At 49.8% G+C, this 27146-nt stretch overlaps 1 protein-coding gene across 2 annotated transcripts; it reads right to left on the bottom strand.

Moving 5' to 3' along the window:
• Window positions 1-498: 498 nt before the first annotated feature.
• TRIM3 (tripartite motif containing 3) lies at window positions 499-26859 on the bottom strand. Of its 2 annotated transcripts, XM_081098527.1 has the most exons (12): window positions 26775-26859; window positions 18549-18714; window positions 10345-10576; window positions 9970-10121; window positions 9569-9749; window positions 8592-9324; window positions 8361-8464; window positions 2960-3127; window positions 2608-2776; window positions 2300-2370; window positions 1197-1337; window positions 499-1068 (listed from the first exon to the last, which is right to left on the bottom strand). In XM_081098527.1, exons 2-12 carry the CDS (start codon window positions 18677-18679, stop codon window positions 916-918), a joined length of 2235 nt encoding a protein of 744 aa, XP_080954653.1. In that variant the 5' UTR covers window positions 18680-18714; window positions 26775-26859; the 3' UTR covers window positions 499-915. The 2 variants fall into 2 exon arrangements, with proteins under 2 accessions (XP_080954653.1, XP_080954654.1); XM_081098528.1 differs by lacking the exon at window positions 26775-26859 and having other exon boundaries at window positions 10350-10576; window positions 18549-19096.
• Window positions 26860-27146: the final 287 nt, after the last annotated feature.

Here is a 27146-nt window from a genome sequence, read left to right as displayed (position 1 = left end):
AGAACCCTCGTTCCAATGTGGGAGAGGGCAGCAATCTTGGGATGGAGAGCAGGAGGATGGAACAGGGCTTCAGGGCTTCCAGACCAAGCTCTAAAATTGGCCATGGAGCCTCCCACACCCAGCTTCCACCTGGGCCAGCCCCAGGTCTCCAACCCAGGCCTGGGCATCAGGATTGCTGTCGTACCCAACTGTTCTTCCTGCAGGCGCTGGCTGTGTTCAGGGCAAGGACCATTTTCCCAGGCTCCTCTCAGCACCAGGGCAGGGAGACACAGGACTTACTATTTCTGCAGAAGATGCAGGGCCTGGGGTGGGGATTTGGCAAGTGGCTCAGAATCCAGGGGTTCACCCTCTCTTGCTCTCCCCTCCTGAAACTTCAAAACATCAGGACCCATTTAGGAATCTGGGTGCCATGCCTGCCTGCTTGCCTACTTTTTAGTCCAGAGCCAGTCCCACCATCCCATCCCCTCACAGCCCCACTCCACAAGAAAGCAACAAAAGCAGGTGGCGAACACATTTATTTAATATGGGGGTGGGGTATTGCTGTCTCTGTCAGTGTGTATGGGTGGTAGGGAGACAACCAGAGGGACTTCTGCCCTGGAGTAAGAGGCTGTTCTGGCCCCAGGCTGGGGTTGGGAGCAGACTGAGGGGATGGGGGAGGTGTGTAAAGGGGGGAGGGTGAAGCTCTGCACACGTCCTTGGAACCACAGTCCAGGCCCATCCAGTCACCAAAGCAAGAACTGAATAAATAAAGTGCAACCGTGGGGGTGGGAGACGGGGAGAGGGAGGGCACCGGGCGCACCCACGCCCACAGCCCACATTCAGTGCTGCCAGGTCTGGCCCAGCTGCGGGCCAGACACTCCTGTCCAATCACCCCTATGTCCGTCCCTCCATGAGCCAGGCAGGGCCCCTGTGCAGCTACTGGAGGTAGCGATAGGCCTTGAAGCAGTGGTTGCCAGCATCGGCCACCACCACGTGGCCATCCGAGGTCAGTGCCAGGCCCTGTGGGCCGTACAGTGGCTCTGCAGCTGTGTTGATGTAGGACAGGAAGGAGCCAGAGCTGTCGAATACCTGGGGGATGGGTGGAGAATGAGGGAGAGCTGAGATCAGGCTAGTGAGATGCATACTGCGGGGAGGGGATGTGTGCATGGGGAACAGCAGGACACCTCACCTTCATGCCATCCCTGGGCCTTACTCACCTGGATGCGGCTGTTGCCCCAGTCAGCCACGATGATGTTCCCATTGGAGTCCACAGCTACTCCCGTGGGAGCGTTGAACTGCCCGTTGCCCTCACCATGGGAGCCGAACTTGAAGAGGAACTCTCCATCGGCACTGTATACCTGGCAGGGCAAAGGCTGCGGACTGGGGACCTGGCCTCAGACAGAGGGCAGGGCCTTGGAGGAGGGGGAGGGGGGAAGCCCCAGGGGTGAGGACCCTCAGGTCTGCAGCTACAGCTCAGTTCTTTCCAGGCTTCCCATCCATGTACCCCACTGCTACTGGACATCTCCAGCTGATGTCCCTCAGACATATCAAATCTAACAGTCCATTTCCCCAGGCAAGCAGTTCTGACTTCTCTTTCAGTGACTGGCAACACCCAATTGGCCATGAGTCATTGTCGACTGCATCGTCTCCTCTGCTCAACAGCCAGTGGATTGACACAATCATTGATTCTACCCCAAGTCTATATCCTATATACATATATTGCCACAGCAGTGGTCCTTATCTGGATTATTGCAAAGATAGATCTTCCTGCCTCTAGTCTTGCCCCAGCCAGTGATCTAAGACACACGGGATTGTATCACCCCACCTGTCTGCAATCCTTCAGTGATTCCCCAGAACTCTTAGGAAGAGATCAAGCTCCTTAAAGGCCACACAAGACTCATCTCTGCAAATCCAGTCTGAACTACTGGTGGTTTCTTGAACACACCATAGGGTTCCCCACCTCCAGTTCTTGGCTCCTCTGGTCCCCTTTGCCGCAAATCCTCTTCTTCTCTTCCTTCTGGTTAATTCCCACTGGTGCTTTAGGTAATTCTCTCTCACCTGAGCCAAATGCTCCTGCTATGCCCTCACATTTCCCTACACTTCCTTATCACTGAACGTATCACATCAAATTGTAACATGCCAGTTAACTCTTCTCTTCTCTACTAGACTATAACTAAGAAGACAGGGGAAGTATTTGCTTGAGTCATGACTGTATCCCCATCACTTCTGACATAGTGCCCGGGTCAAAGTAGCCACACCATAAATGTTTACAGTGCCAATGAATGATCGGGGGAAGGGGGAGGCAAGGGAAGACACTGACCTTTACTGAATGGTTATGGAAATCCGTCACTACAATCTCATTCTTGTTGTTCACAGCCACAAAATGGGGCCCTGAAAATATAAAGTGGTCTCTAGGGCAGCAGCTGGGATACTGGGGTGGAGATGAATACCTGTGATGATAAAGCTGGGATGTTCAGAGAGGGGTGGGGTCTCTGGGATGATGGTGCTAAGGCCCAGTGATGGAATGGGGTTCTCTAGAGCCAAGACACAGGAGGAGGGGTCTTAGAGTTGGGGTCCCCCGGGGTTCTCTGGGGAATCAGAATAGATGTCTGTCTTATCTCCTCATACCTGCGAAGTGACGGTCAGTGGCTCCACGGCCCCCAAAGCGGCCAACCAGCTTTCCATTGGGTTGGAAGGTGAAGACACAGCAAGACTTGTTGTCGACCACAATGATATGTCCGTTACGGTCTACAGCCACCCCCTTGGGGCCCATGAGGCGGCCAGCTCCAATCTTGGTCTGGAAGGAGATGAGCATTAGGGTCTTTATCCTGCCTGGTGGGGAGAACAGTCCCAGCCTGACACCAAAGCAGAATCTTGGGCTGGGGATGGACCAATCCAGGCCCAACCACCAGGGGACACTAGAATGGTCACTTCAGCTGATGACCAGGGGTGCAAAGTGTAGTGACAGTAAATTTCTCACCTTGAACTTGCCCTCAGGGGAGAAGATGCTGACCCAACGGTTGTCATAGTCTGCAACGATAATGTCTCCATTGGTGTCCACTGCCACACCTGTGGGTCGTTGCAGCTGTCCAGGCGAGCGCCCTCGGACCCCAAAGCGGAACTTGAACTGGCCTTCATTGGAGAAAACCTGGAGCACAGGATCAAGGGAGGGAGGGGAAGGAGGGGAGAGACTGTGGGCACAAAGGGAAGGGAGCAGGATCCTGAGGGAGGAGACCCCCATTCATTCAGTCATTCAGCAAGGACTAATGACACCATGTCAGGGCACAGAGAAGAATCAGACATGGCCGCAGACCTAGCGGACATGCAGCAGAGGTGGGAATGGGACTGTAGGAATATGAAAGGGTTGAGGGGGAGTGATCAGGAAGGGTTCCAGAAGAGGAAATCTGAGCTAAGTCTAAAAGGATGCTGACAGATGAACCGAAGTTGGCCAGTGAAGCAGCAGGAGGCAAGGCATTTAAGCAGAGTGGACAGTGTATAAACGGCACAGAGTCCAGCATGGGCCCTGCTCATCCGTGTACAACACGGGTCAGGTTTTATCCTGGATGTAATGGGGATTCACTGAAAATATGTGGGCAGGGAGTGACAAGATGAGATTTGCTTTTGTGGTATAATAAGACATTTATGTGGTCTTTGTCCCCAGTGCCTGTCACAGAGCTCCTCGAAGCCTGGGAATTTCCTGAGTGATAGGATTGTCTTTTGTCATTCATAAGGGGCCCCTTTTGAACTTAGGCAACTGGAGTGACTTAGGGTGGGGACCCCAGATAGCCTCAGGATGAAGCTGGTCATTAGAAAGACCAAATGAGTAAAGGATTGGGATTTACAGCCCTATCCACCCTCTGGGAAGGGTTGTGCATGTGTGTGTGCACAAATTAAACTCTATGAAAACTCCTGAACAACAAGATTTGATGAGCTTCTGGGTTGGTACTGAGAGGATGGGGCACCCCCGTTCCACAGAGACAGAAGTTCCTGTACTAGGGACTCTTCTGGACCTTGCCCTCTGTACCTCTTCATCTAGCTGCTCATCTGTGTCCTTGATCAGACCCTTTATAGTAAACTGGTAAACCTAAGCAAATGTTTCTCTGAGTTCTGTGAGCCTCTCTATCTAATTAATCGAACCCAAAGAGGGGGTTGTGGAAACTTCCAATTTATAGCAGGTCAGTCAATGCACAGGTGACAACCTGACTTGCAACTGGTGTCTGGGTGGGTGCAGTCTTATGGGACTGAGCCCTTAAACTCTGGGATGTGATACTATCTGCTGGTACATAGTGTCAGAATTGAGTTAAATTCAAAGAAAACATGGTCGATGTCCACTGGAATTAGAGAACTGTTTGGTAGTGTTTGCAAAAAACACCCTGGAGTTTGTAAGAAAGAGCACTCTGGTTGCAGGGAGGAGTCAAGACTGGATGTTGGCCACGCAGTCAGAGGCTGCTGCAGTGGTCCAGGTGTGAAATGAGACGACTTGGACCAGGGCACTGCTAGAGGGCAGCAGATGGACTCAAGAGACATATAGTAGGTAGATTCAACAAACTTGGCAGTAGACAAGGAAGGGAGGGAGGTGAGGGAAATGGACCAGGATTAGCCCTTCCAGGATATGGGGCTGACCAGGCAACCTTCCTCCTGGACAGAGTGAATCTTTCAACCTTTCTCACTCTTCTATCTCCTTGACCTTAGCCATCCAACATACTCAGGGTTCTCAATCCTAAAAGCACCTCCTTTAATGCTCCTTTCCTCTACAGCTAAGCCTTCCTGCTTCTCCTTTGCAGCCAAGACATTACTCACCACTTACTGCAGAAGTTCCACACACTGCTTTGTTACAGGCTCTGGGGACATAAGAGGAATCAGAGCCAGGAGCAGCCTTGGCTAACTCAAGTTCTGGGCCTTGGCCTTAGTTTATCCAGACCTGCTCCCTCCTTAGTGAACTGGGCCCCTGTCCCCACCCCACCCTCGTCCCCACCCCACCCTCACCCCCACCCCCACCCCCACCCCCATCCCCATCCCCATCTCTCAGGCCTGCAGAGCTGTTTGAACTGGTCCCACCAAAAGACATCACTCCCTCCTGATGTAGACCTTCTCCTATGCCCTCACCCCTTCTGCTCTAGTTCCCTGCGGTGGGACAGCATTGCTAGCATGAGAAGGGAAGGACCACAGATTGGAGAGTTGATGTGAGAGAGACTAAAAGGTTCCCCCAGATCAGCAGTGATATTATGCATGTACCTTCTCCAGTCTGAGTAGCTTGGTTTCCAGCTCAAAACTCAGAGGCTTGTGGGGTGTGGGGGATGTCTTCCTCATCCTGTCCTATCCTATCCCACCCCTTATATCTGGCCAACTCCTATTCATCTTTCAATTCTCAGAATTTCCAGGTCACTTCTTGAGAGAAGCCTTTAATGACCAACTCCATCCCCTGAATCAGTGTATACACATACAGTTCGGTCTCTGTGATGTATGCTTTACAGTTCTTGTCATAACAACCATCACTTCCATAACTAAATATCTTTGTCCCCTTCTAAGAAAGTTGCAGGTGGGACAGGAACTGTGTCTGTTCTTTGCTGCTGCATTTGTAGGTAAAGCAACTGGCACATAACAGACATTCAACAAATGAATGAATTCCTCAGCTCAATCTCAGATCACAGCTAGACATCTCCACTTGAATGACACACTCAAACTCAACACATGCAAAAGGGAATTCATCAACTTATATCTAGACCTGTTCCTGAATTACAACACCACCGACCCAGTGCACCAAGACCTGCCATTCCTGAGCCCTCCCTCTCCCTTGACATCTGATGGCTCATCAAAACCTGCCGTATTTGCTTCCTTAACATCTCTGGAATCTGCTGGTGCCCTAGTTTGGTCTTTAACTTCTCTCTGCTGTATCACAGTAGCACTAAGTAACTTTGGGACCTGAGCCTAGTAGGGAAGAGAGACTGAAACAAAATTAAACAAGCCGGTGATTCTGGTAAAGTCTGAAAGTGTTTATAGCAAAAGGTTGAGGAGCTCAGAGGAGAATGTGATTAATATTCTGCCTGAAGGAAATGAGCTGATAAAATTTCTGGATTAAGACAGTTACTCAAATTGTCAAACCAAATATGCAAATTGAATTCTTCACTCAGCCTCCACCATAAATAGGTCCAAAGGAGGAAAAGTTCACGCGGAGCCCAATTCTCATGAACTGAGGGGTGCAGGTCACAGTCCATGTGGGAGCCCAGCCCCTACCAGGCCTGAGGCCCCCAGAGTAAGAGAAGCAGAAACTCCGCTTTGGAATCCAAGTCAGGTTCCTAGCAACTGGGTAGATGGAGTGCAGGTGGGAGTGGGAGCAAGGGAGACTGCTAAAGCGCTATTAAGTGTTTGGAAGGGAGGGGGGCTACATCAGGCCCTACCTCTCAGTTCCCCCGACCCTGAAACAGTGGACAAGCACAGCTCCTCACCAAAGAGACAAAGTGGCACACGTCACTCGGCATGTGAGAGCTCGTGTGCAGCACAGTAGGGAAGGTTTCCCAAATCTCAGCATTTGTGCCAGAAAGCACCCCTGGCATAAGGAGCAGGAAAAGAGTTAGAGGGTAGAGGAAGTGACTGAGTAGGGCCTCAGCACCACCCCCATTCCCATCTCCTCTTCACTATCCAGGCTGCGTCCAAATACCTCCCTGTGCTGAACTGGGCTCTCCACTCCTTCGCTCCTAGGAATAGGGTGGGAATAAAGGCTGGCTGGAAATACAGGACAGGGAATATGGTCATGGAAGAGCTCATGGCATTTGCAGCCTGGTAGGTGGCACACAGGAGCCAGGTGGGATCTGACATTGAAGCGACAGGCTTTTGGCAGAGCTGGACCTATGACGGGGTACTCAGGCTGGGTCAGGAAGAAGTGTAAATTTATACGTGTTGTGAAGTAAGGATCTTCAGGGGACAGTTTTGCTCCCTGATAAAGTGTTTCCATGAACTGAAGCTCAGGATAGTCACAAACAATCCCATACAGCATAAACTCAATGTGACCTCAGCTATTTGGCTCCTAATCGTAATCTACCTCCAGCTCCTTTGGGAATCCTTCCAGTTCCCTGTACAACCCCCTCCAGCACTCCCCACCTTCTGGCTTTTGTTGACAGCTGCCACCTGGACAGTAATATTTTTAACTAACATTAGAAGGTTCACTAGGTGTCAGGCATAGTACATTATGCCATTTAATGCTTCCAGCGACCCTCTGAGGTATTCTTTTCCTAATTTTACACATGAGTTAACTGAAGCTGAGAGAGGTCACATGACTTGTCAGTAAGTGGCAGAGCTAGGATTCAAGCCCAGGTGTCTGGTTTCAGAGCCTGGGCTTTTAACTGCTCCGCTGTGTCTACCACACTGGGCGCTGGGTTTACTACAAGGAATAAAAAGAGAAAACCACATTTTCTGGCTTTAAAGAGCCTGAAGTGCAGCAGAGGCCATGTCTATTTGTGTGGCGGATGCCTTAATCGGTATGTGAGGGGCTGGGAGGGCCAAGGGCAGGACCACCTGTGAGCATGCACTGTAGTCTAGCCACTGAAGACACCTCTTTTCACAAGTTAACCCCATTTGACTGTCTAGTTCACCGGATGTTTGCAGAGACTGGTGCAGACAAGATACATTCTGGAGCCAGGAAGGTATGTTGGGACATAGCAGGGAAGGGCAGAGTCAGCATCCTGACCATATGGTGGTGAAAAGGGGAGAAAGTTAGCTAGCCAGGTGGAGGCTCAAGAGGAGACAGAGGGGCCCTAACCGGTTTGGCTCAGTGGATAGAGCGTCGACCTGCAGACTCAAGGGTCCCAGGTTCGATTCCGGTCAAAGGCATGTACTTTGGTTGTGGGCACATCCCCAGTAGGGAGTGTGCAGGAGGCAGCTGATCGATGCTTCTCTCTCATTGATGTTTCTAACTCTCTATCCCTCTCCCTTCCTCTCTGTAAAAAATCAATAAAACATATTTTTTTAAAAAAAACTTAAAAAAAAAAAAGAGGAGACAGAGGGGAAGGGAGAATGAGCCTGGCCTTTGAGGTCCAGGAGCTGGTCTGGGCTGTGCCATGGCCTGGGAGGTATAAACTGCCAGCACAGTGAACCCTGGGCCTACCTGTGAACATGGTTACCCTTGTGGCTAGTAGGGGTGAGGTTACAAGTGGGTGGGTGAAGGGCGGTGCTATGACTTACTGCTCTTTAAGAAATGGTATTATGTGTAGGGCTGGAAAAATAAAAAGCTTTTTTTTTTTTAAAGTAAGGCTTCGATTATTGTACATCTTTCAGGAGGAGACCTATATTATATACAGTTTATTGTTTGTTTGTTTGTTTGTTTTCAGGAGGCTGTAGCTGCAGGACCTGTATTTTGGTGGTGTGGGAGCTGGACAAGCGCTCACCTGAATACATTGGTTGTTGCTGTCTGCTACCACTATGCGGCCACTGCTAGCTGCGGACACACCCTGTAGATTGGTAAATTCGCCTTTCTCCCTTCCACGACTGCCTGTGGGAAGGGAATGGGGGGAAAACAAAAGAATTCACTCGCAGGTCATTTTGAAACTCCCTGCCCTCTCCGCCCCGCCTCCTGCCTGAGCCCGCCCCTGCCTGGCTCCGCCCCCGGCCGTCTGTACCGACACGGAACACGAGCTCATCCTCAATGGGGTTGTCCTTCCGTTTGCCGCTGGTGCTGTACATGGAGTTGGGCCTCCGCACCGCCTTCTGGCGCACATGGCTGCCCGGGCCGCCAGGGGACTTAACGCGGCGCTTGACGTCGTCCGAGGAAGGTGGTAGGTCCCCAGGTCGCAGGGCTCGCACGCGGAAGGGGCTACCGCGCACCGGTTGGCCATAGAGCAGCACGGAGAGGAGCAGCTCGCCCTCGGAGCGCGCCGTGTAGACCAGCTCATACGTGCCGTTCTTGTGGTCCACCACTGGCACCGGCAGGCGCGTGCCGTCGGGGACAGTGAGCTCCGCCCGCAGCTCGGCGCTGCCAGTGCGCACCAGCCGCCCATCTTTGTCTTTGGTAGTGACCGTGAAGGAGGCGGTCTGGCCCACCAGCGCCTGGCGCAGGCCTTCGCCCGTGGCCACCGTCTCGTGTGCAGTGGCACTCGTTGTGAGCAGTGCACCCAGATTGAGCACCGATCGCCGCAGCCCGTCGACCTCCAGGACCAGTTCCAGCTGCGCGTTCTCGTGCGGCCACTCTGGGAAGGCCTGCGCCGCCAAGGCCGCCAGGCGCTCGCGCATGTGCTTGCGGACCAGCAACACCTCCGGGGCTGAGCCCAGGCGCAGGGCCTGCTCTGCGAAGCTGCAGCTGCTGCCAATGTGTTCCTGCCCCTGGCGCAGCGTGTCTAGCTGGGTCTGCAGCACCTGAGGGGGTGGGGGGTGGGGGTGAGAACTCTGGCGCAGAGGTGGGTCTCTGATTTCTGGTGAACTTGCAGTACTATGGCATGAAAGGAATACAAGCGAGGGAGTGTGGACAAGGACACAGATGCCCACAGCACCTGTGGGGCCCTGTCAGGAGGCAGAAAGTGTTGACTAGAGAAAGGGGTGTGCAAGTGTGGGAAGCAGGGATACACGGGGCGAAAAGGCAGGGAAGGGTGAACAAATGCACCTTCTGCTTCGCCCCACAAATGGCCTCCAGGTCGTTGACCAGCGCCTGCTTGCGCTGCTGCAGCGCTTGCTCCAAGTCCTCGAAGGCTGCGCTGATCTGGGCCAGGGCCTCTGCCTTGCGCTCCTGCAGCTGCTGGCTGATGCCCCCCACTAAGGCGATCGCTGCGGACAGCTGTGGCAGCCTGGGGAGGGAAACAACTCATACCCGAGTGGCTTGAGGCGGCGTCCTTACCAAACCATCCCTTCTCCCTACTGCTGCTGTCCAGGAGACCGCCTACCTGAGGCCTCCCTGCTCTCTCACAGAGTTTTATCTGTACCCTGCCTGCCCTGGGTCCCTCCTCTGCCCCCGTTGAAACACCATCTCTGATGGCCCCACCAGCCCAGGTCCCCACCAGCGCCTACCGGCCGCGCACTGCCTCCAGCTGGCGCTGCAGGGCGGCCTTGTGCTGCTCCACCACGTCCCGCAGCAGCACGGTGCCGTGCTCCCGGTGCTCTCCTGCGCGGCACTCTCCGCACATGGCCGTCTCACAGGCCTCACAGTAGAACTCCATCGTCTGGCAGCATAAAGACTCCAGTTAGGCAATGGCTACACACCAAACTTCTTTGCCCCTCCCTTCCCCCACCTGCCCTCCTGGGCCCTCACCTTCCAGGTGTGCCCCCTACCTGGGCCACTTATTCCCAGAAACACCTCTTACCCACAGCCACTCGGCCCCCTCCCCCAACCTCTCCCTCTCCTCCACCCCAAGTCCTGGCCTCACTGGGCCTGCTTGGGCCCACCTTGCCTTCATGGTTGGGGCAGGAGAGGGGGCGGCCAGCCACTGCACTGAGGGGGTGGGGGTCCTCCGGGTCGTGGGCCCCATCAGGTGCCTGCTGCATGGCCTCCATGAGGCTGCTGATGAAGAAGTTATTCTGCAGTGCAGAGACGCCCTGCTCAGGGAGGATGGACGTCTGTCGACATACTGGACAGGACAGCGTCAGGCTCTGGGCAGGGATATAGTTCTGGAGGCATCTGGCCAGAGAGGGAAAGAGGGGGTGGGGCAGCGTCAGTACACCCCTCCTCACATTTTCCCTGGGTGCTGATTCCTCTCCTCATAGGGGTGCCATTACACTTCCTTTGGAAACCTCTCTGGCTGGCACACACATCTTGTCCTGCCAGCAGGTATAAAAGGCCTCATCTCATCTCTCATGACTGAGTAGAAACACATCCCTGACCTCTCAGAAGAGCTGACATATCCGCATTCCTCACCGTGTGCACAAACACTGGTTCACCTTTCACAGGTGCTTACAAACCCTTCTCATAGAAAAATATGCAACTAGCCCTTACTTTAACTAATTAAACATTTACTGACTGCCTACTCTTGTCAAATTTGTGCCAAGCTCTGGGGATATAAAGATAAAGCATACTGCATACCTCTAAAATACTTCCAGCCTACCGAGGAGTGTTTCTAGAAGTACTGAAATAGAGAGTCTATAGAAGTAAACAGTGTAATGATTAAGGGTGTGGACCCTGGAGCGAGGCTGCCCGGGTTCAATTCCCAGGTCAGTCATCTATTAAACTGTGACCCATGACAAGTTACTTAACTTTGATGAGCCAGGGATTCTTCTTTTGTAAGATGGAGACAGTACAGGCTTCCCAAGGTGTGGAGGATTAAATGTAAAGGGCTTCTATGCCTAACTCACAGAAAGCATTAAATATTATAGGCTCCGAGCATTTGCCTCACTCACAGACAGCGCTATATATTGGAGGCTACTACTTATCATTAATAAAAGGAATTGAGTAGATGCACTGATAAGGAAGTGCACTGCGGGGCACCTGGCCCACGGTAGGTGGAGAGGGTAGCCAGGAAAGGCTTCCGAAGAGGTGATGTAAGCTCAATCTTCATGGGTAAGTAATGTTAGCCTAACCAAAGGAAGGTGCAGGAGGAGGAGGAAGGGTGTTCCAGACACAGAAGGCATCCAGAAACAGCATAGTGTGGGTAGGGAATTATAAACAGCGTGATATGGCTGGAGACCAAATCCAAGACAAGGAATGGTAACAGGAGTCTGGAGAGAGACAGGGGCCAGTTTACGGAGGGCCTTATGGGCCACACCAAGGAGCTTAGAAGTCATTGCAACGGCCAAAGGGAGCCACTAGAGCATGGGACAGCCAGGTTTCCATTTTATCAAGCTCCCCTTCTTGGCGGAGGGCGAAAGAGAATGTGATGAGACAGCAGACAAGTGGTTTTAACATCATCATCATCATCATCCAATTACCATTTATTAAGCACCATGTGCCAGGCGCTGTGCTTTACATTTTGTTTATGAATGTAGACTCTGAACGGGTAAGTAGTCCAAGGTAACAAAGCTAGTGAACACTGGAGCCTGGATCCAAATACAAGGCAAAGACACTCTTGCAATCGTTTAGGCCAGTGGTCGGAAAACTCATTAGTCAACAGAGCCAAATATCAACAGTACAACGACTGAAATTTCTTTTGAGAGCCAAATTTTTTAAACTTAAACTATATAGGTAGGTACATTGTTATTCACTTAATTAGGGTACTCCTAAGCTGGCCTTTGCTAAAAACGTCCTCAATCTGAGGGGTCAACCTCAGCGAACGTACCCCCACTTCTAACGCCACTTCTTCAAAACAGACTCGCCCAGGCCAAAAACCGACTTCTGCGCATGGGCCACGAAGTTTCAATCGCACTGTACGTGCACTGGTTTAGGCAAGAGATGAGAAGACCTGGATCTAGGCAGTAGCAATGTAGACTAAGGTGGAATAAATTTGAGAAGTATTTAAGAAGTGTAGCTAGTAGGGGGTATTGTCTGATTAGAAAGGGGGGTGAGAGATGAGTCTTGGTTGACTCCCAGATTTTTAGCCTAAAGCACTGAGTGGATAGTGGTGGCATTCACAGGAAGAGGAGTGGTTTCTAAGAAAGTTCAGCTTGACCTGGCTGAGCTTACTGTAACAGTGGATATCCAAGTAGAGGGAACCTGTAGAGAGCTGGGGAGAAGACAGGTTAGAGATATAGATGAGGGTGCCCTCAACATTTACATGGCCTCTGTAGCCCTGGGAGGGGATACAATCAGCCAAGAAGGGGTTGGCAGTGATAAGAGCAGGGCAGAGCACCCAGCAAATACTGAACGAGGGGCACAAAGAGCCATGGGTAGAACCAGTGACAGGGCAACAAAGTGCGCAGCACAATTCCAGGAGGGAAGGAGTAGTCATCAGTGTCCAAAGTAGCTGAGGAGTCAGGGAACATTAAGGACCGAGAAATGCCCATCAAATTTGGCAAAGTGAGAGTATTTTTGTCTGTAAGTAAAACAGAGACATCAGAGTGGTAGGGGAAGCAAAAACTTACTGTTGCCAGTTGAAGAGTGAACAGGGGGAGGTTTGAGGAAGAAAGGGCTTGAAGGATTGAATGGCAGCTATCAGGGACAGAGGCGAGAACAGTTCTTATCTGTTTGTGATGGGAGCCTTGAGCATGTTTATAAATGGAGGAGCCAGTCAAAAAGGACAGATGGAAGAGACTAGAAAACGTGGGACAAAGTCTAGGGATGGGGGAATGGCTCAAATAGGTCTGAAGAAGAGGAATGAACCATCTCCTCTGACTGGAGGAGGGAAGAGAGAGGTGGATGTACTTGAGCACAGGAACAAAGTTAGGGAGACTGCCCTAACTTGCCTCAGGCAAGATCAGCTGCTGAGTGTGAAGGAGGGAGAGGATTCAGGAGAACAGGAAGGCTGGGATTAGTCACTGAAGGGTGGAGGAGAGGAAGCTTACAGACTGACCAGACCACAAATCTGTGAAGGGAATATCTGCATGCTGTAAACTTTCCTGTATCTTCGGTCTCTTCTGTTAACGTTTTCTATTCCTCTAGATCTGAACTAATTAATTTTATTTATTTAACAAACAGTATGTGCCAGGCACGATTCTAAGTGCTTCACAAATATTAACTTATTTGTGACCTAGTTTCCCCTGCAGCCCTCTCAAGTAGAGAGTTTTTTGTCTCATACTCCACATTCCTTGAGGCCAGAGGTGGGGTTGAGTCCTCCCCACCCCCAGCTGAAATATTTCTAAACTATTCTTTAGCTCCTTGAAAGCTCAAGCCTTTTGTCTACACCACCCCTCCTTTTTATTGTCTCTGCTAACTTAATAGTTGCTCCCCCAGTCACTAAACCCTTCGGTCTGGCTTACTCTCTTCCTCTGTTAACCCCTGACCCATACCACCAACGCCCCCATCCCCATACACACACACTCCTCCCATTAGTTCCAGTGACTCAGACATCCACCAGGTGACCCATCCACTATCAAGATTTCTTAGTTCCTTGATCTTCTCACCCCAGTGATTTTCCTTCCACTTCACCTCAGCTGTCCACTCCCATGCTCCCACCACCACCCATATCCCATCACTCATCACTGCATCAACTCTACAACCTGCATTTCTACCATTCTACTCTTCCACTGTAGTTCTCTTCCCAGCTCATGGATTCTGGTGTCTCTCCTACAAAATACCTTTGAACTCATCACGACCTCCTTCCTTTTGTTGCGCATACCTGATGTACAATAGCTTCCTAACTGGATTCTTGTTTCCACTCTTACTTCTCTATAATCCATTCTCAGCAGAGCAGCCAGAGTGAGCTTTTAAAAATCTGATTTATGTCACATTATTTCGCTGCTAAAATAAATCCTCCAATGGTTTTCCACTGCATTTACAATAAAGTCCAAACACTTTCCTAAAACTGCCAAGCTACCCCATAACTGTCCTGACTCCTTTGTGCCTCGTTTCATCTCACTTTCCTCCTCACTCAGCCACACTGGCTTCTTTTCTGGTCTCTGAACATGCGAGTTTACTCCTTCCTTAAGGCGTTGCATAGCACAATGCAAAGATTTTCCCATTGCCTGGAACAATCTGCACATGTCTTGCCTCTTTCTCATCCTCGGGTGTCAGGTCAAATATCACCTCCTCAAGGAAGCCTTTCCTGGTGACTCTATGTAGAATAGCCCCTGGCCCAACCACCCCCAACTTATTCCCTGCTTATTTCCTGCAAAACACTTAGCACAAGCTGTGACTCGCCTGTTTGATTATTTGCTTGCTTATTGTCTTTCATTTCCCACTAGAACATAAGAGTGAAGGCTCTACAGAATACTATAAATAATTATACTCCAACAAATTGGAAAACCTAGAAAAATACATAAATTCCTAAAAACACACAACCTTCAAAGGTAAATCATGAAGAAATATAAAATCTGAATAGACCGATTACAAGTAATAATATTGAATTAGCAATTTACACCCCCCCCCCAAAAAAAACACAACACAAAAGCCCAAAACCAGATGGCTTCACATGTGCATTCTACCAAAGATTTAAAGAAGAGTTAACATCTATCTTTCTCAAATTATTCCAAAAATAATAAAAGGGGAAGAAAAGCTTCCAAACTCATTTTACGAGCCAGCAATACACTGATACCAAAACCAGACAGAAGCCACACAAAAAAAGAAAATTACAGGCCAATATCCCTGATGAATATACTAGTAGATGCAAAATTTTCAACAAAATATTATCAAACCAAATTAAAAAACACATTAAAAGATCATACATCATGATCGAGTAGGTTTATTCTAGGGATACAAGGATGGCTCAACATCAGCAAATGGATCAATGTGATACATCACATTAACCAAACAATAACAATCATATGTCAACTATGAAATTCGTCCACGGGTACAGTCCCTAGGCCTGGCCTGTGATCAGGGCCATCTTCCCTGGCTGCCCGCAGCCAGCCCCACCCCTTACCGCCACCCACCACTGGCTCCCTGTTCGCCATCAAGCGATGGGAGTCTGCTGGCTGGGGGAAAGGGACCAAGAGGTGGTCAGTGTGCCTCATAGTGACTGGTCGAGCGGTCGTTCTGGTTGTTCTGGTTGTTCTGCTGTTAGGGTCAATTTGCATATTAGCCTTTTATTATATAGGATACGATGCAGAAAAAGCATCTGACAAAATTCAACATCCATTTATATATTTTTTTAAAAAACAACTCTTGCCCAGCTGGTGTGGCTCAGTGGTTGAGTGTCAACCTTACCCAGGAGGTCATGGTTCCATTCCTGGTCAGGGCACATGCCCAGGTTGCAGGTTCGATCCCCAGTAGGGGATGTGCAGGAGGCAGCCAATCAATGATTCTCTCTCATCACTGATGTTTCTATCTCTCTCTCCCTCTCCCTTCTTCTCTCTGAAATCAATAAAAACATACATTTTTTAAAAGAATTAAATCTTGACATTTGCAAAAGTATGGATGGACTTCGAGGGTATTATGCTAAGTGAAATAAGGCAGAGAAAGACAAATACCATATAATTTCACTTACATGTGGAATCTAAAACACCTAAACAAAACAGAAATACACTCACAGACACAGAAAATAAACTGGCAGTTACCAGAGTGTAAAAGGGTAAGAAGGGGGATGAAATAGGTGAAGGAGATTAAGGTACAAACTTTCAGTTGTAAAATAAGTCATGGGGATGTAAAGTACAGCATAGAGAATACAGTCAATAATATTATAATAACTTTGTATGGTGACAGATAGTAACAAGATTTATTATAGAGATCATTTTGTAATGTAGGTAAATATTCAATCACTGTGATATATACCTGAAACTAATAGGATATTATATGTCAAGTTTACATCAATAAAAAAAACAAAACTGAAGGGTCTGCAGTCAAACCTGGATTCAGACCTTGATTACTAACTGTGGAAACATTTCTTAATTACTTAATGACTCTAAACCCTAGTTTCTCCTTTTCCAAAATGGGGATAATAAAGTATCTATTGTAAAGATTAAGTAAATCGATACATGCCAGTCCCTTGCAAATAGTAAATAATCAATGCATAGCAGCTATTATTATAATTTCTCAGGCATTGATTTTCTCCAGGAGTGTTCAGTGATCTGGGCATAGGAGAAGGTACAGAGACATCTTACTGATCCAGCAATGAGCTTCTGACACATGGGTTTAGAAAAGGACAAAGATGTGAGTGGATTGTGGCAGCCAGTCAGATGGACAGCCATAGGATGAAGGATGGGTAGGAAAGAAAGGCAGGCCAGGATGGATCTGGTGGCTGGGAAAAGAGGGAGCTTTCAAAGGGGCTGGACGTCTATAACCAGTCAAAGCTGGTATAGTGGGAAGAGGGTAAGGGGGGTAGGAGTGGGTCAGTGGAGTTTATGACCACAGAAGAAGTGGTATTATTCTGGGTGATTGCAAGATGCAGCGCATTGTTGGGAAAAAGTATGACTGAGGCGGTATGGAGGACATCCCGGAGAAACAGACAAGAACCAAGAGGCATAAATGGATAATAAAGTCATTCGAATTGATGGAAGAACTTGGAAAGGGCAGGAGGGCGGAGTCTGTGTGCAGCTGATAAAGGGAAGAGAGCAGTGGAGCTGGAATCTGAAAGAGCAGGGCTAGAAGGGAAGCAGAGTCCCTGGGGCTGAGCCAGGTTTCAGTGAAGGCAGGAGGCAGAGGGAAGGCGTGGGTGGACACAATGGTGAGAAGACCCAGAGACCAGGCCACTCAAGACAGAGCAATGAGGGATGAGGGCCGGAGAGAGAACACTGTCCAAATACACATATGATCATGTTTAAAACCCTGCAAAGGCTTCATGGGCAACATTCTCTAACAGGTCCACAAAGTTCCACGTGGTCTGGCCTCAACCTTCCTCTCTAGCTTCATCACATGCCACTCTCTATCACTAGCCCGGCTCCTGCCTGGCCAGGCCTCCGCTAGGCCCACTGACCTGACACAGTCCCTCATGCCACATGGCCTTTTCCTATGTTCTTCCTTCCGCCTGCAATGCTCTTACCACTCCCTTCATTAGCTAACTCCTACTGAGCCTCCAGACTGCACCTCGAGGAAGCCTTCCCTGATTCTCCAAACTATAAAATCCCATATGCTCAGCTCTCGTAGCTTACACTTCATTTGCAGCACTTATTCAGGGTGCAATATTACATTTACCTGTTGCCTGGCTGTATGATTATTTGACTATCTTCTCCTTCACTATAGTATGAGCTCTTTAAAAAAATATTTTTTAGCCGAAACCGGTTTGGCTCAGTGGATAGAGCGTCGGCCTGTGGACTGAAAGGTCCCAGGTTCGATTCCGGTCAAGGGCATGTACCTGGGTTGCAGGCACATCTCCACTGGAGGGTGTGCAGGAGTCAGCTGATCGATGTTTCTCTCTCATTGATGTTTCTAACTCTCTATCTCTCTCCCTTTCTCTCTGTGAAAAATCAATAAAATATATTTTAAAAAAATATATTTTTTAATTTATCGATTGATTTTAGAGAGAAAGGAAGGGAGAGAGAGAAAAACATCGATTTGTTGTTTCACTTATTTATGCATTCATTGGTTGATTCTTATATGTGCCCTGACCCGGGATCAAACCCACAACCTTGGCATACGGGGACGATGCTCTAACCAACTGAGCTACCTGGCCAAGGTTATACTGTAAGCTCTTTAAGAACAAAGAGATATCTGCCTTTGTCACTGCATACACGTGTAGTTGCTTGTTACATAAATATTTGTTGAATGAATGAATGAATAACGGATAGAAGCCTAGAGGCTGGAAGGGGTTGCCTTGCACTCAGTGCTCCAGGACAACAGGGACAGGCCTAGCTTCAAATATCCTCCCACTGGTCATAAACTCTTCTGGTGCCAGAGCTGGTTGAGAGTCCCAGCTCTATCTGATTTCTCTGATGCTGTGGAAGGCTGATTCGGGCTTGGGAAGGGGGCAGAAAAGGCCCTATTCTGGGCAGGGATCGTGGCCCAGCGTTAGGAGCTCCTGGTCCTCTCATGGGTTCTTGCATCAAACCCTCATTTCCTACAGGGTGGAGTTTACCTGCTCCCCTGCATAGGTGCACAGATTTCCCTCACCTCTTATAGGTTTATACATGCCCCTATCCTCTCAGGGAGCCCTGCAAGGCCTTCCTCCCTCCCAGGACACACACACCCTCACCTCTCACAGAAGGTATGCAGGCAAGGCAGAACCTTGGGGCACCGGTACCGATCCAGGCAGATGCTGCACACCAGGAACTGCTTGTCCATGGGCTGGACCTCTGGGCCAGGGCTGTCCTGCCTCTTCGCCATGGTGCCCACTGATGGCTCCTGCCACTCACACCAGCCTGTGTATGGAGAAATGGTCAGCACCAGGGAAGTCAGCGCTCTCTCCCCCACCTGATCCTCACCACTCAAATGCCCTGCAGAGAATTAGCCCCATTTCTTCCCTGCCAGGGGCAAGACAGGCAGTTATCTGGAGGCACAAGGTGAAGTAGGTGGGCTGAGTAACCCATGGTTAAAAGCACAGACTTAGGGTTAAATTGGGGTCAAACCCAGCTCAACCTCTTACCAGCTATGTGCCCTTGCATAATTCATAAAACATCTCTGAGCCTCAATTTCCTAATTTGCAATTATGGAAATAACAATCCCTACTTCAAATGGTTGTTCTGAGACTTGCAAGAGTGCATGTCAAGTGCATGGTAGACGGATGCCCACTCTCACTGAGACACTCATCCTTAATCTCCTCTGTCTCCCTCAAATCCTCCTCCAGGAGACCTTCCTGATGGAGTGTGTCTCCTCTGCCTATCTACAGCCCCTCCTACCTCTGACCCTCCTCGCAGCACAACAGGCCAGGGCTGCATTCTTTTCCACATCCAATCAGTATCTAGGTCTGGGGATTCTGCCTCCTAAATATCTTATCCCCTTTTCTTCAACCACACAGCTACCGCCCCATCAGGTCACCACCAATTCTCTCCTGAGATGCAGCAGCAGCCTTCTAACTGGTAGCCTTGTCTCCTCACTGTGCTTCTCATCCATCCCCCTCACAGTCAGAATGAGGCTTCTAAAACACAGATTCCATCTTGTCACTAACTTCCTGTTTAACTTCCTTCAACAGTTATCCATTGTCCAGAGGACAAAGTCCAAATTTAAATTTGCCAACATGGCTTAGCGTTGCCCACACCTCATGTCTTATGATTCTACAATTAGTAACACTGTCCTTTCTGTTCCTGGAAAACTCCTTCTTCTCTTTTACTACTGGGCAGTCACACATTCTATTCCCTCTACCTAAGATCCTCTTCCAAGCTCCCCTTTGCCTGACTGACTCCCAATCGTCTTTCCAGTCGCTATGTAAGTGTCACTTCCTCCAGAAGGCCTTCCCTGATTTCCTGAAGTCTGGGTAAGGTGCTCCACCTTTGTGTCCCACTGCACCCTGTATTTCCTCCATCTTAGCCCTTATGCTATACTATAATGTTCTTGTATACTGGTATATAGCACAGAGCCTAACACTGGATCAATCTGTATTTATTGAATTGATTCAGTAATTCAACCAATATTTATTAAGTGCCTACTTTGTAGAGATAAACAAATCAGACTGATAAATCAGATATAGTCACTATAGTCACTATTCCTATGATAGAGAGGTGGTGACAGGTATTTTTAAAGTAAATAAACAAATAATTACAAATTGGGAGAGGGGCGTGCTATAAAGAAGAAAAGGATGCTATGAAGAACACTTTTTTTTATCGGTGATCAGGGAAGGCCTCTCCAAGCAGGTGACTTTTAAGCAGAGCTCTGAGGGATGGAAGGAAAATGGTAGGGATGAGGGTGGGAGCATCAGAGAGTGAGAGAGGGAAGTCATTCTAGGCTAAAGGAACAGCATGGATGAAAGTTCTTAGAGGGTTCATTAAGAAATGGAAAGAACCATGCGGTTAGAGCAACGTGAATAAAAGGCAAGTGGTGAGCTTGGGAAGGTGAGCTTGGGAATGATATCAGGAAGGACCTTGATGTTAAGAATCTGGATTTTCTCCTAAATTGGGTGAGAAATGATACAATTTACAAAAAAAAAATAGAAATAAATTAAAAAGCTACTTTGGCAGCTATGAGGATTGAAGAGAAGCAAGTAGGAGAAGAGAGACTAGTTAAGAGACTACCCCAGTTCTTATAAGATGTTGGTTATTAGCAGAGCTATAGGTAAGAAGGTGGATTGATTTGGCAAATACTCTTGAGGTTGAATCAAAAGGACATCATTATGGATTCAATGTGAGGAGAAAGGAATGTCAATAATGACACACACACACACCCTGTTTTCTCCCTTGAGCAAATGGTGGGCCATGTACAGAGACAGTGAGAGCTGAGAAGGTGATTTTGGACATTCTGTTTCATTTATTTATTCTTTTTGAAATATATTTTTATTGATTTCAGAGAGGAAGGGAGAAGGATAGAGAGATAGAAACATCAATGATGAGAATCATTAATCGGCTGCCTCCTGCACGCCCCCTACTGGGGATCGAGCCTGCAACCCAGGCATGTGCCCTTGGCCGGAATCCAGCCTGGGACCCTTCAGTCCACAGGCTGATGCTCTATCCACTGAGCCAACCTGGCTAGGCCTGGACATTCTGTTTTAGATATGTTAAGTTTGAGGCGCCTGTGTGATATCCAGGTAGAGATGTCAAGTAAGGAATAGAATACAGGTGCTCAAGGGAGAAGTCTGTGCTGGTTATTAGTTTGGAAGCACTGGCATGACTTAAAGCAACAAGCAATGAGAATGGATGAGACCACCTAGGGAGAGAGAGTGGAGAGTGAAGAAGAACCCAGAGCAAAGGCAAGAAAACCAGGGGAGTGTGTGACCAAGGGAATCAGGAGAAGAGAGTGATTCAAGAAAGGAGTGGTGAGATAAGATGAAGACTGAAGAGTGTCCACCAGATTTGATTGTGGTGGAGTGGCAGGGGCAGAAGCCATGTTAGCGTGACTAAAGAATGAATGGAGGTGGCGAAATTAACACCACATATGTAGACAATTAATGAGAGAAATCTTGCCATGAAGAGAAGCGAAAGATAGCTGGAGTACTTCAAAACAGGCAGTGACTAGGAGCAAGTCAACACTATCTGTGCCTGCATCATGGGGTCTCTCTACAGATAACATGAATGAATGTTTACATGCATGTAGTGGGGCCAGTCCAGAGACTTCTGTGGGCTTGAGGAGAGACCAGAGAGAGGCTAGGCTGTATGTGCCTTCTGATTGAGTGCGGGTAGGCATGGGAAGGCTAGGAATGGCATGCCTGAGAGATTCTCTCCTGGTGTGGACACTGGGGTTCTGAGGTTCTCTCTAGAGGTGACGTGTTCTGAATCTGGAAACTTAATACAAGGACAACATAGCAGGAGGGAGGACAGATTGAGGATTGGTCTAAGAAACAGGAGGCCAGAGCCAAGCTGAAGCTTCAGTTTGGTGAAGGGGAGGGCCGGGAGGAAGAGTAGGCGTGGTTTACTGGGCCACGCCAGGGCAGCTGATGTCAGGCTCCGCCTCTCCAAGCCAAGGGTCTTTCCCAGGCTGTTACAAAGGGGCGGAGATTGGGCTACATCCCAGGTCTGACAGCTCCTCCCTCCCTTCCCCTTCCTGCTTCAGTTCCCCACCCAGGCTTGCCTGACAGGCAGCCTCTGAGGCCACAAGCTTGCCTGGATCACTCGATGCCCTTCTGGATTTCTACTTCCACCCTCCCATCCCACTGCGCCCTACAGATCTGCCCCCAAGGTCCTATAGTCAATGGTTTAAGTGGACTGTTTATCACAGCAGACACTGGAGGACCTTGAACTCCGAGCTGAGATTTCACCCTCTTTCCTATTGCCATCCTGTATGCTCATCCCACCTCTGTTGTATGGCTCAGTTCGAAAGGCATCTCATTTCCTCATTTAGCATTCATTCAATAACTCTGCTAAGCCTGGGAATACAAAGATGAATAGCCGTAGCTCAGCCTTCCTGGATTCCACAATCTAATAAATAGATCACTGCAGTGCAATATGGTGAGGGCTATGATGGGAAAGAACAGATTGCTCCAGGAGCACAGAGGTCACCTAACATAGACTTGGGTGAGGGACAGGGATACTGGAAGTTGGAGGACAAGGGAATTCTCCTGAAGGAAGTGTCATTCAAGCTGAGATTTCCAGGATGAGTGAGAGTTACAGAGAGCATGGTGCCTCTGCATCAGGAAACTGAATCATACACCAGACAGGGGAGGACAGTTAAGAAACAAGATGGGGAGGTAGGCAGGAACTAGATCACACAATGCATTGCTGGCCTTATTAAGGAGTGTAGGCTTTACCCTTCCCTTCTTGGGGATTAAGGCTTTATTCAAAGAGCAAAGGAAACATTTCTTGGGAGGTAGGGGATTCAAGTATAGAGTGATAGAGCCACAATAGTAAATTTTTGACTCCTGTGTGGAAAATAGTTTAGAGGGGACACAAGTGGAAAGTTAAGAGACTGCTGATATTCCAGAGGCGAGATGATGGTGGTATTGACTAGTGGAGTAGCAGAGAGAAGGTTGAGAGAAAGGGATTTCATAGGGAGGAATCAATAGAACTTGATGGCTAGATGATTTGATGTGAAGAGTAGAGGGAGAAGAAAGAATTAGAGATGATTCCTAGTTTTCTTGCTTGGAAACTCTAGAAGAAGAGCAGTTTGGATGAGAGGGTGGCAAGTTCAGTGTTTAATAAAATGACTCTGAGGTGCCTATGGGAGAGGTCCAGCTGGCAGTTGGAAAGATAGGCTGGAGCCTAGGAAAGATGTCTGGCCTGGAGATAAAGATTTGGGATGGTGCCTGGAACCATGGAAATGGATGACATCACCCAGAGATGAGAAAGGAGAGTCTGTGACTGTGTCCCAAGGAACCTCAACATTTAAGGGATAGGCCCAGGAAGCAAAGCCCGCAAGAAATGAAAAAGATGTGGCCAGAAAGGCAGGAGAAGAAGAAGAAAAAAAAGAGGGAGCCTGTGAAGACTCAGGGAGAATAAAGCTTCATGGACAAGGAAACAATCTCATTGTGAAATGCTGGACAAAGGTCCCATGATTTAAAGCCCAGGAGAAGCTGTGATTAACTTCAGAGAGTGTGGTTTCCAAGGGCCGGAGTAGAGGAAGCCAGATCCAAGGGGCTGAGGAGGAAGTTGACTGTGAGCAAATGAAGACAGCCAGTGCTGCTGACTCCACTAGATCCGTGACATCTGCAAAGGATGTGTTTCAAGGCTTTTCAGTTTCTCCAAATTCTCAAACAGCATCTAATTTCCCCCATGACTTCCTCCTAAAACCCCAGGAGAGTCCCAGATTTACACAGCTGTGAGTGGAGATAGGTAACCAAGGCATTGTTAAAAAGTGGATGCAAGAGGGCATCTAGGCCGAAACCGGCTTGGCTCAGTGGATAGAGCGTCAGCCTGCAGACTGAAAGGTCCCAGGTTTGATTCCAGTCAAGGGCATGTACCTGGGTTGTGGGCACATCCCCAGTAGGAGGTGTGCAGGAGGCAGCTGATCGATGTTTCTCTCTCATCGATGTTTCTGACTATCTCTCTTCCTTCCTCTCTGTAAAAAATCAATAAAATATATTTTTTTAAAAGAAGAGGTCATCTAGGCTCACTTGCTTCCTAAAATGATACTCCTGTCCACTAGCCTCCAGGTGTATTTGATTATTTGAGGCCTCAGCAAAATGTCAAATGACTGCACATTATAGTCTTTGAGGTTCCCCTGGAACAGATGAAGCAAAGGAGGAGGCCAAGTCCTCAAAGTATCCTTCTCAGTAAGGTTGGCAAGGAAGGAAAGTGATGAAATTCACGGTACCATCTCCCCCACCATTGCCAGACTGAGTAGGTGAATGAACTATTCAATCAGCTGATCAACCTACCAGTCAAACTTCTCTGGGCATACTCTGGACCAGGTCCTTCAACTTTGCAACTGGAGATGCAAAGCTTCTTAAAGAGGTATATTACCTGTCCTTCCAAGCTCTCAGACAAGTGTAGAAATAGACTTGGAAATACATAACTACAAAATGATGTGTCCTGGTATTGATATATTCGAACTGCTGTGGCAGCAAAGAGAAGGAAGTCTCTGAGCCAGAAGGTGGTGGTGGAGGAGAATGAACAGGCCTTGAGAGGAAGGGATATCTGAGCTGGTTCTTGTGGGACCAATAGGAGTAGGATAGACACATTGGGAAAGCTGAGCAAAGGAACAGAAGCATGAAAAATTAAGAAACATGGACCAGATGGGCCAAAGAGCAAGACTCAAAAGGGTAGAAGCTGCTTTCATGACCACTCAATTTGAGTTCTCCACTTGCTCCTTGGTTGCTCCGTCACTGCCCATTCCTTAAATGTCTAGTTCCCAGGGCTTCTCTCACACTCATCTTCTGCCAGGGAAATCTCATCATCTGCCAGGGTTTAGTTACTAACCACTTACTAACAAGTCCCATATCCTTCTCTCCGGTGCAGAAAACTTTTTTGAGCCCCAGCCCTGTATATCCAACTGTATCTTGGACACCTCTACATGGGAGATGATTGGAGACTAACCTAAAACTGAATTCATTTTCCCCTAATCTACTCTTCCTGCTGCGTTTCTCATCTCAAAAAAAAAAGGGGCACCATCATCCATCTAACCACCCCAACCCTGGGAGTCCTCTCAGTTCGTTCACCTTTCAGATACAAGCTATGACCATCCTTGAGTCTGCCTCTAAAATGTGTCTAGGTTAGAAAAAGGTTAGGAGATCTAGAAGCTCGTCTTGGCTGACACTAATGTCACAAATGCAAGGTAAGACTGGGCAAGTTCCTACTCCATCCCCTTACTTGTAAACTGTGTGTGTGAGAGGGGCTGTCCTTTTGTTCCTCAAATCTGAGATTCCCAAGATTCTCTTTCCAGCCAAAAGTCCCTACAGATTGCCATATATGCCCACGCTTAAACCCCGTCTTGTACTACCCTGAGGATCTGATTGCTCGTTTCCATGGTAAGGCTAGATGTGCTAGAGGGTGGCTGCAGTTGCCCCCACCTCCGTTCCCAAGTAATGTTTGCTGAGTTTAGGGAACCCACGACACTCCCTCCTGTCCTAGCCATATGGTTTTGCTCTGTCTTTCTGAACACAGGCTGTAATCCCAACCATGGGCCTTGGCTCAAGCTCTTCTCTCATCAAGAATGCCATTGTCCCCTAAGTGGCTGAGGCAGCACCTGACACAGAGAGGGTGCTCAGTATACGCTGGTGACAGGCGAGCCATGTTTAAATCACTGCAGTTTCCCCTCACCAGACAGAGAGGCAAAAGCAAAGGTAATGACAAGGTAAGTGAACAAAGCTCCAAGGAAAAAGACCTCCACTCAACATAAAGAAGCTTTCCCACAGCATAAGGTAGTAAGTGCTCTGTCACTGGAGGCATCCAAGACAAGAGAGGCAGGGCACCTGTCAGCCCTGCAGCTCTGATTCCAATTCCGCAGTAAATCAGAGCCCTGCTTAAGGGATGAATGGGCACTGGTGAGCTGGACAGACAGGCAGGGACAGACCTGTGAAAAAGACCGCACCTCTTCCAACTTCCCAGACCTCATCTTCCTACCGGGGTCAATCCTCGGTCCACCTGAGAGGCCCCCCACACCAGGAACAAGCCCAGGGCTGCCTTCCGTCAGAATGACCTCCCTGGGGTGCAGCCTGCCCCTCCAACCTGCAACCATCTGTCCCTGCAGGTTTGCAGCCCAGGATCTGTAGCCAAGTGGAGAGGGAAGGAGGCCAGACCAGGGAGGGGCCTGGGGTCCTCCAGGCAGGGCACAGGCTGCAAGGGAACCAGGGAGTAGGGGGGTGGGGGTCCTTTCCTACAAGAAACAGCCTCCGGATGGGGCTTCCTGTGCAGGGAGCAGTGCTAGGGGAGGAAAGAGTGTCCTCCATCCTGACCGGTGGGGCTTTTGGTGCCTGCGGAGGATGAAGGGGGTGGGGGTGGGGACTGGGGGGAGGTCAGGGGAGCCAGGGGTAGAAGTGTTGGCACCAGGGAGAAAGGAACCCTTCAGACAGGCTGGGCCACAAGATTCCAGAGTCCCACTCAGCAACCCCACCCGCCCCCCTCCACCGCCACCGCCACCGCCACCGCCCGCAGCGCTCGACTCCCTCCGCCAACATACACAAGCTCCCAAACCCCGCGCTCCTCCGAGGACCCATCACCCATCCACCCGCGCCTGCCCCCCTCAGACATGGACCTCACGTGAGAGCCACAGCCCGAAGAATGCCCCCGCTGCTCCCCCGGGGACGGACACGCCTCACGTGCACAGAGGCAGCCACGGCTTCGGAGAGCAGCTGTGCCCCCACCCGCGGACGCTCCACGGACCCACGGCCGCGCGGCCCCGGCCCCGGACCAGGGCAGACAGGGACACAAACGCACCCCTGGGGACCGCCCGCCACACTCACCGCGGCCGAGCAGGATGCGAGGGCCGAGGCCCGGACTGCGGCCGCTCCGAGGGGCCCGCGGCGCTGCCCCCGCTGCCCGCGCCCGTCCGCCCGGCCCTGCCCGCGGCGCCGCCCCACGTCCCTCGCCTCCGCGGGTCCTCGCGCCGGCGCCGCCGGACCCCGCCGCACAGGCCGGAGGGAGGGGCCGGGGCGGGGCTGCGGACCAGCCGGGGGAGAGGGCGGGCCCGGGACTGAAGGCCCGCCCCCGCCCCGCCCGCCCCGGGCAGGCCCCGCCCCCCCGCCCCGCCCGCCCGCCCCCGCTCGGAGCCTCGGGCGAGGACTGCTGGCTCGCGGGCTGGGGCACCCGAGAGCCGGATCCCGGATCCCGCGGAC

The sequence above is a fragment of the Myotis nattereri genome, assembly GCF_964212035.1.
Source record: "Myotis nattereri genome assembly, chromosome: 9".
Lineage (NCBI taxonomy): Eukaryota > Metazoa > Chordata > Mammalia > Chiroptera > Vespertilionidae > Myotis > Myotis nattereri.
Note: the sequence above shows the minus strand (reverse complement) of the source record. Positions and strands in the feature narration are given on the sequence as shown.

Coding starts and splice junctions, on each gene's coding strand:
- TRIM3 (XM_081098527.1), bottom strand. CDS start 18,679: ATGGCGAAGAGGCAGGACAGCCCTGGCCCAGAGGTCCAGCCCATGGAC. Junction 10,122..10,344: donor GCCCCAACCATGAAGGCAAG/GTGGGCCCAAGC, acceptor TTATGCTGCCAG/ACGATGGAGTTCTACTGTGA. Junction 2,371..2,607: donor CACTGACCGTCACTTCGCAG/GTATGAGGAGAT, acceptor TTATATTTTCAG/GGCCCCATTTTGTGGCTGTG.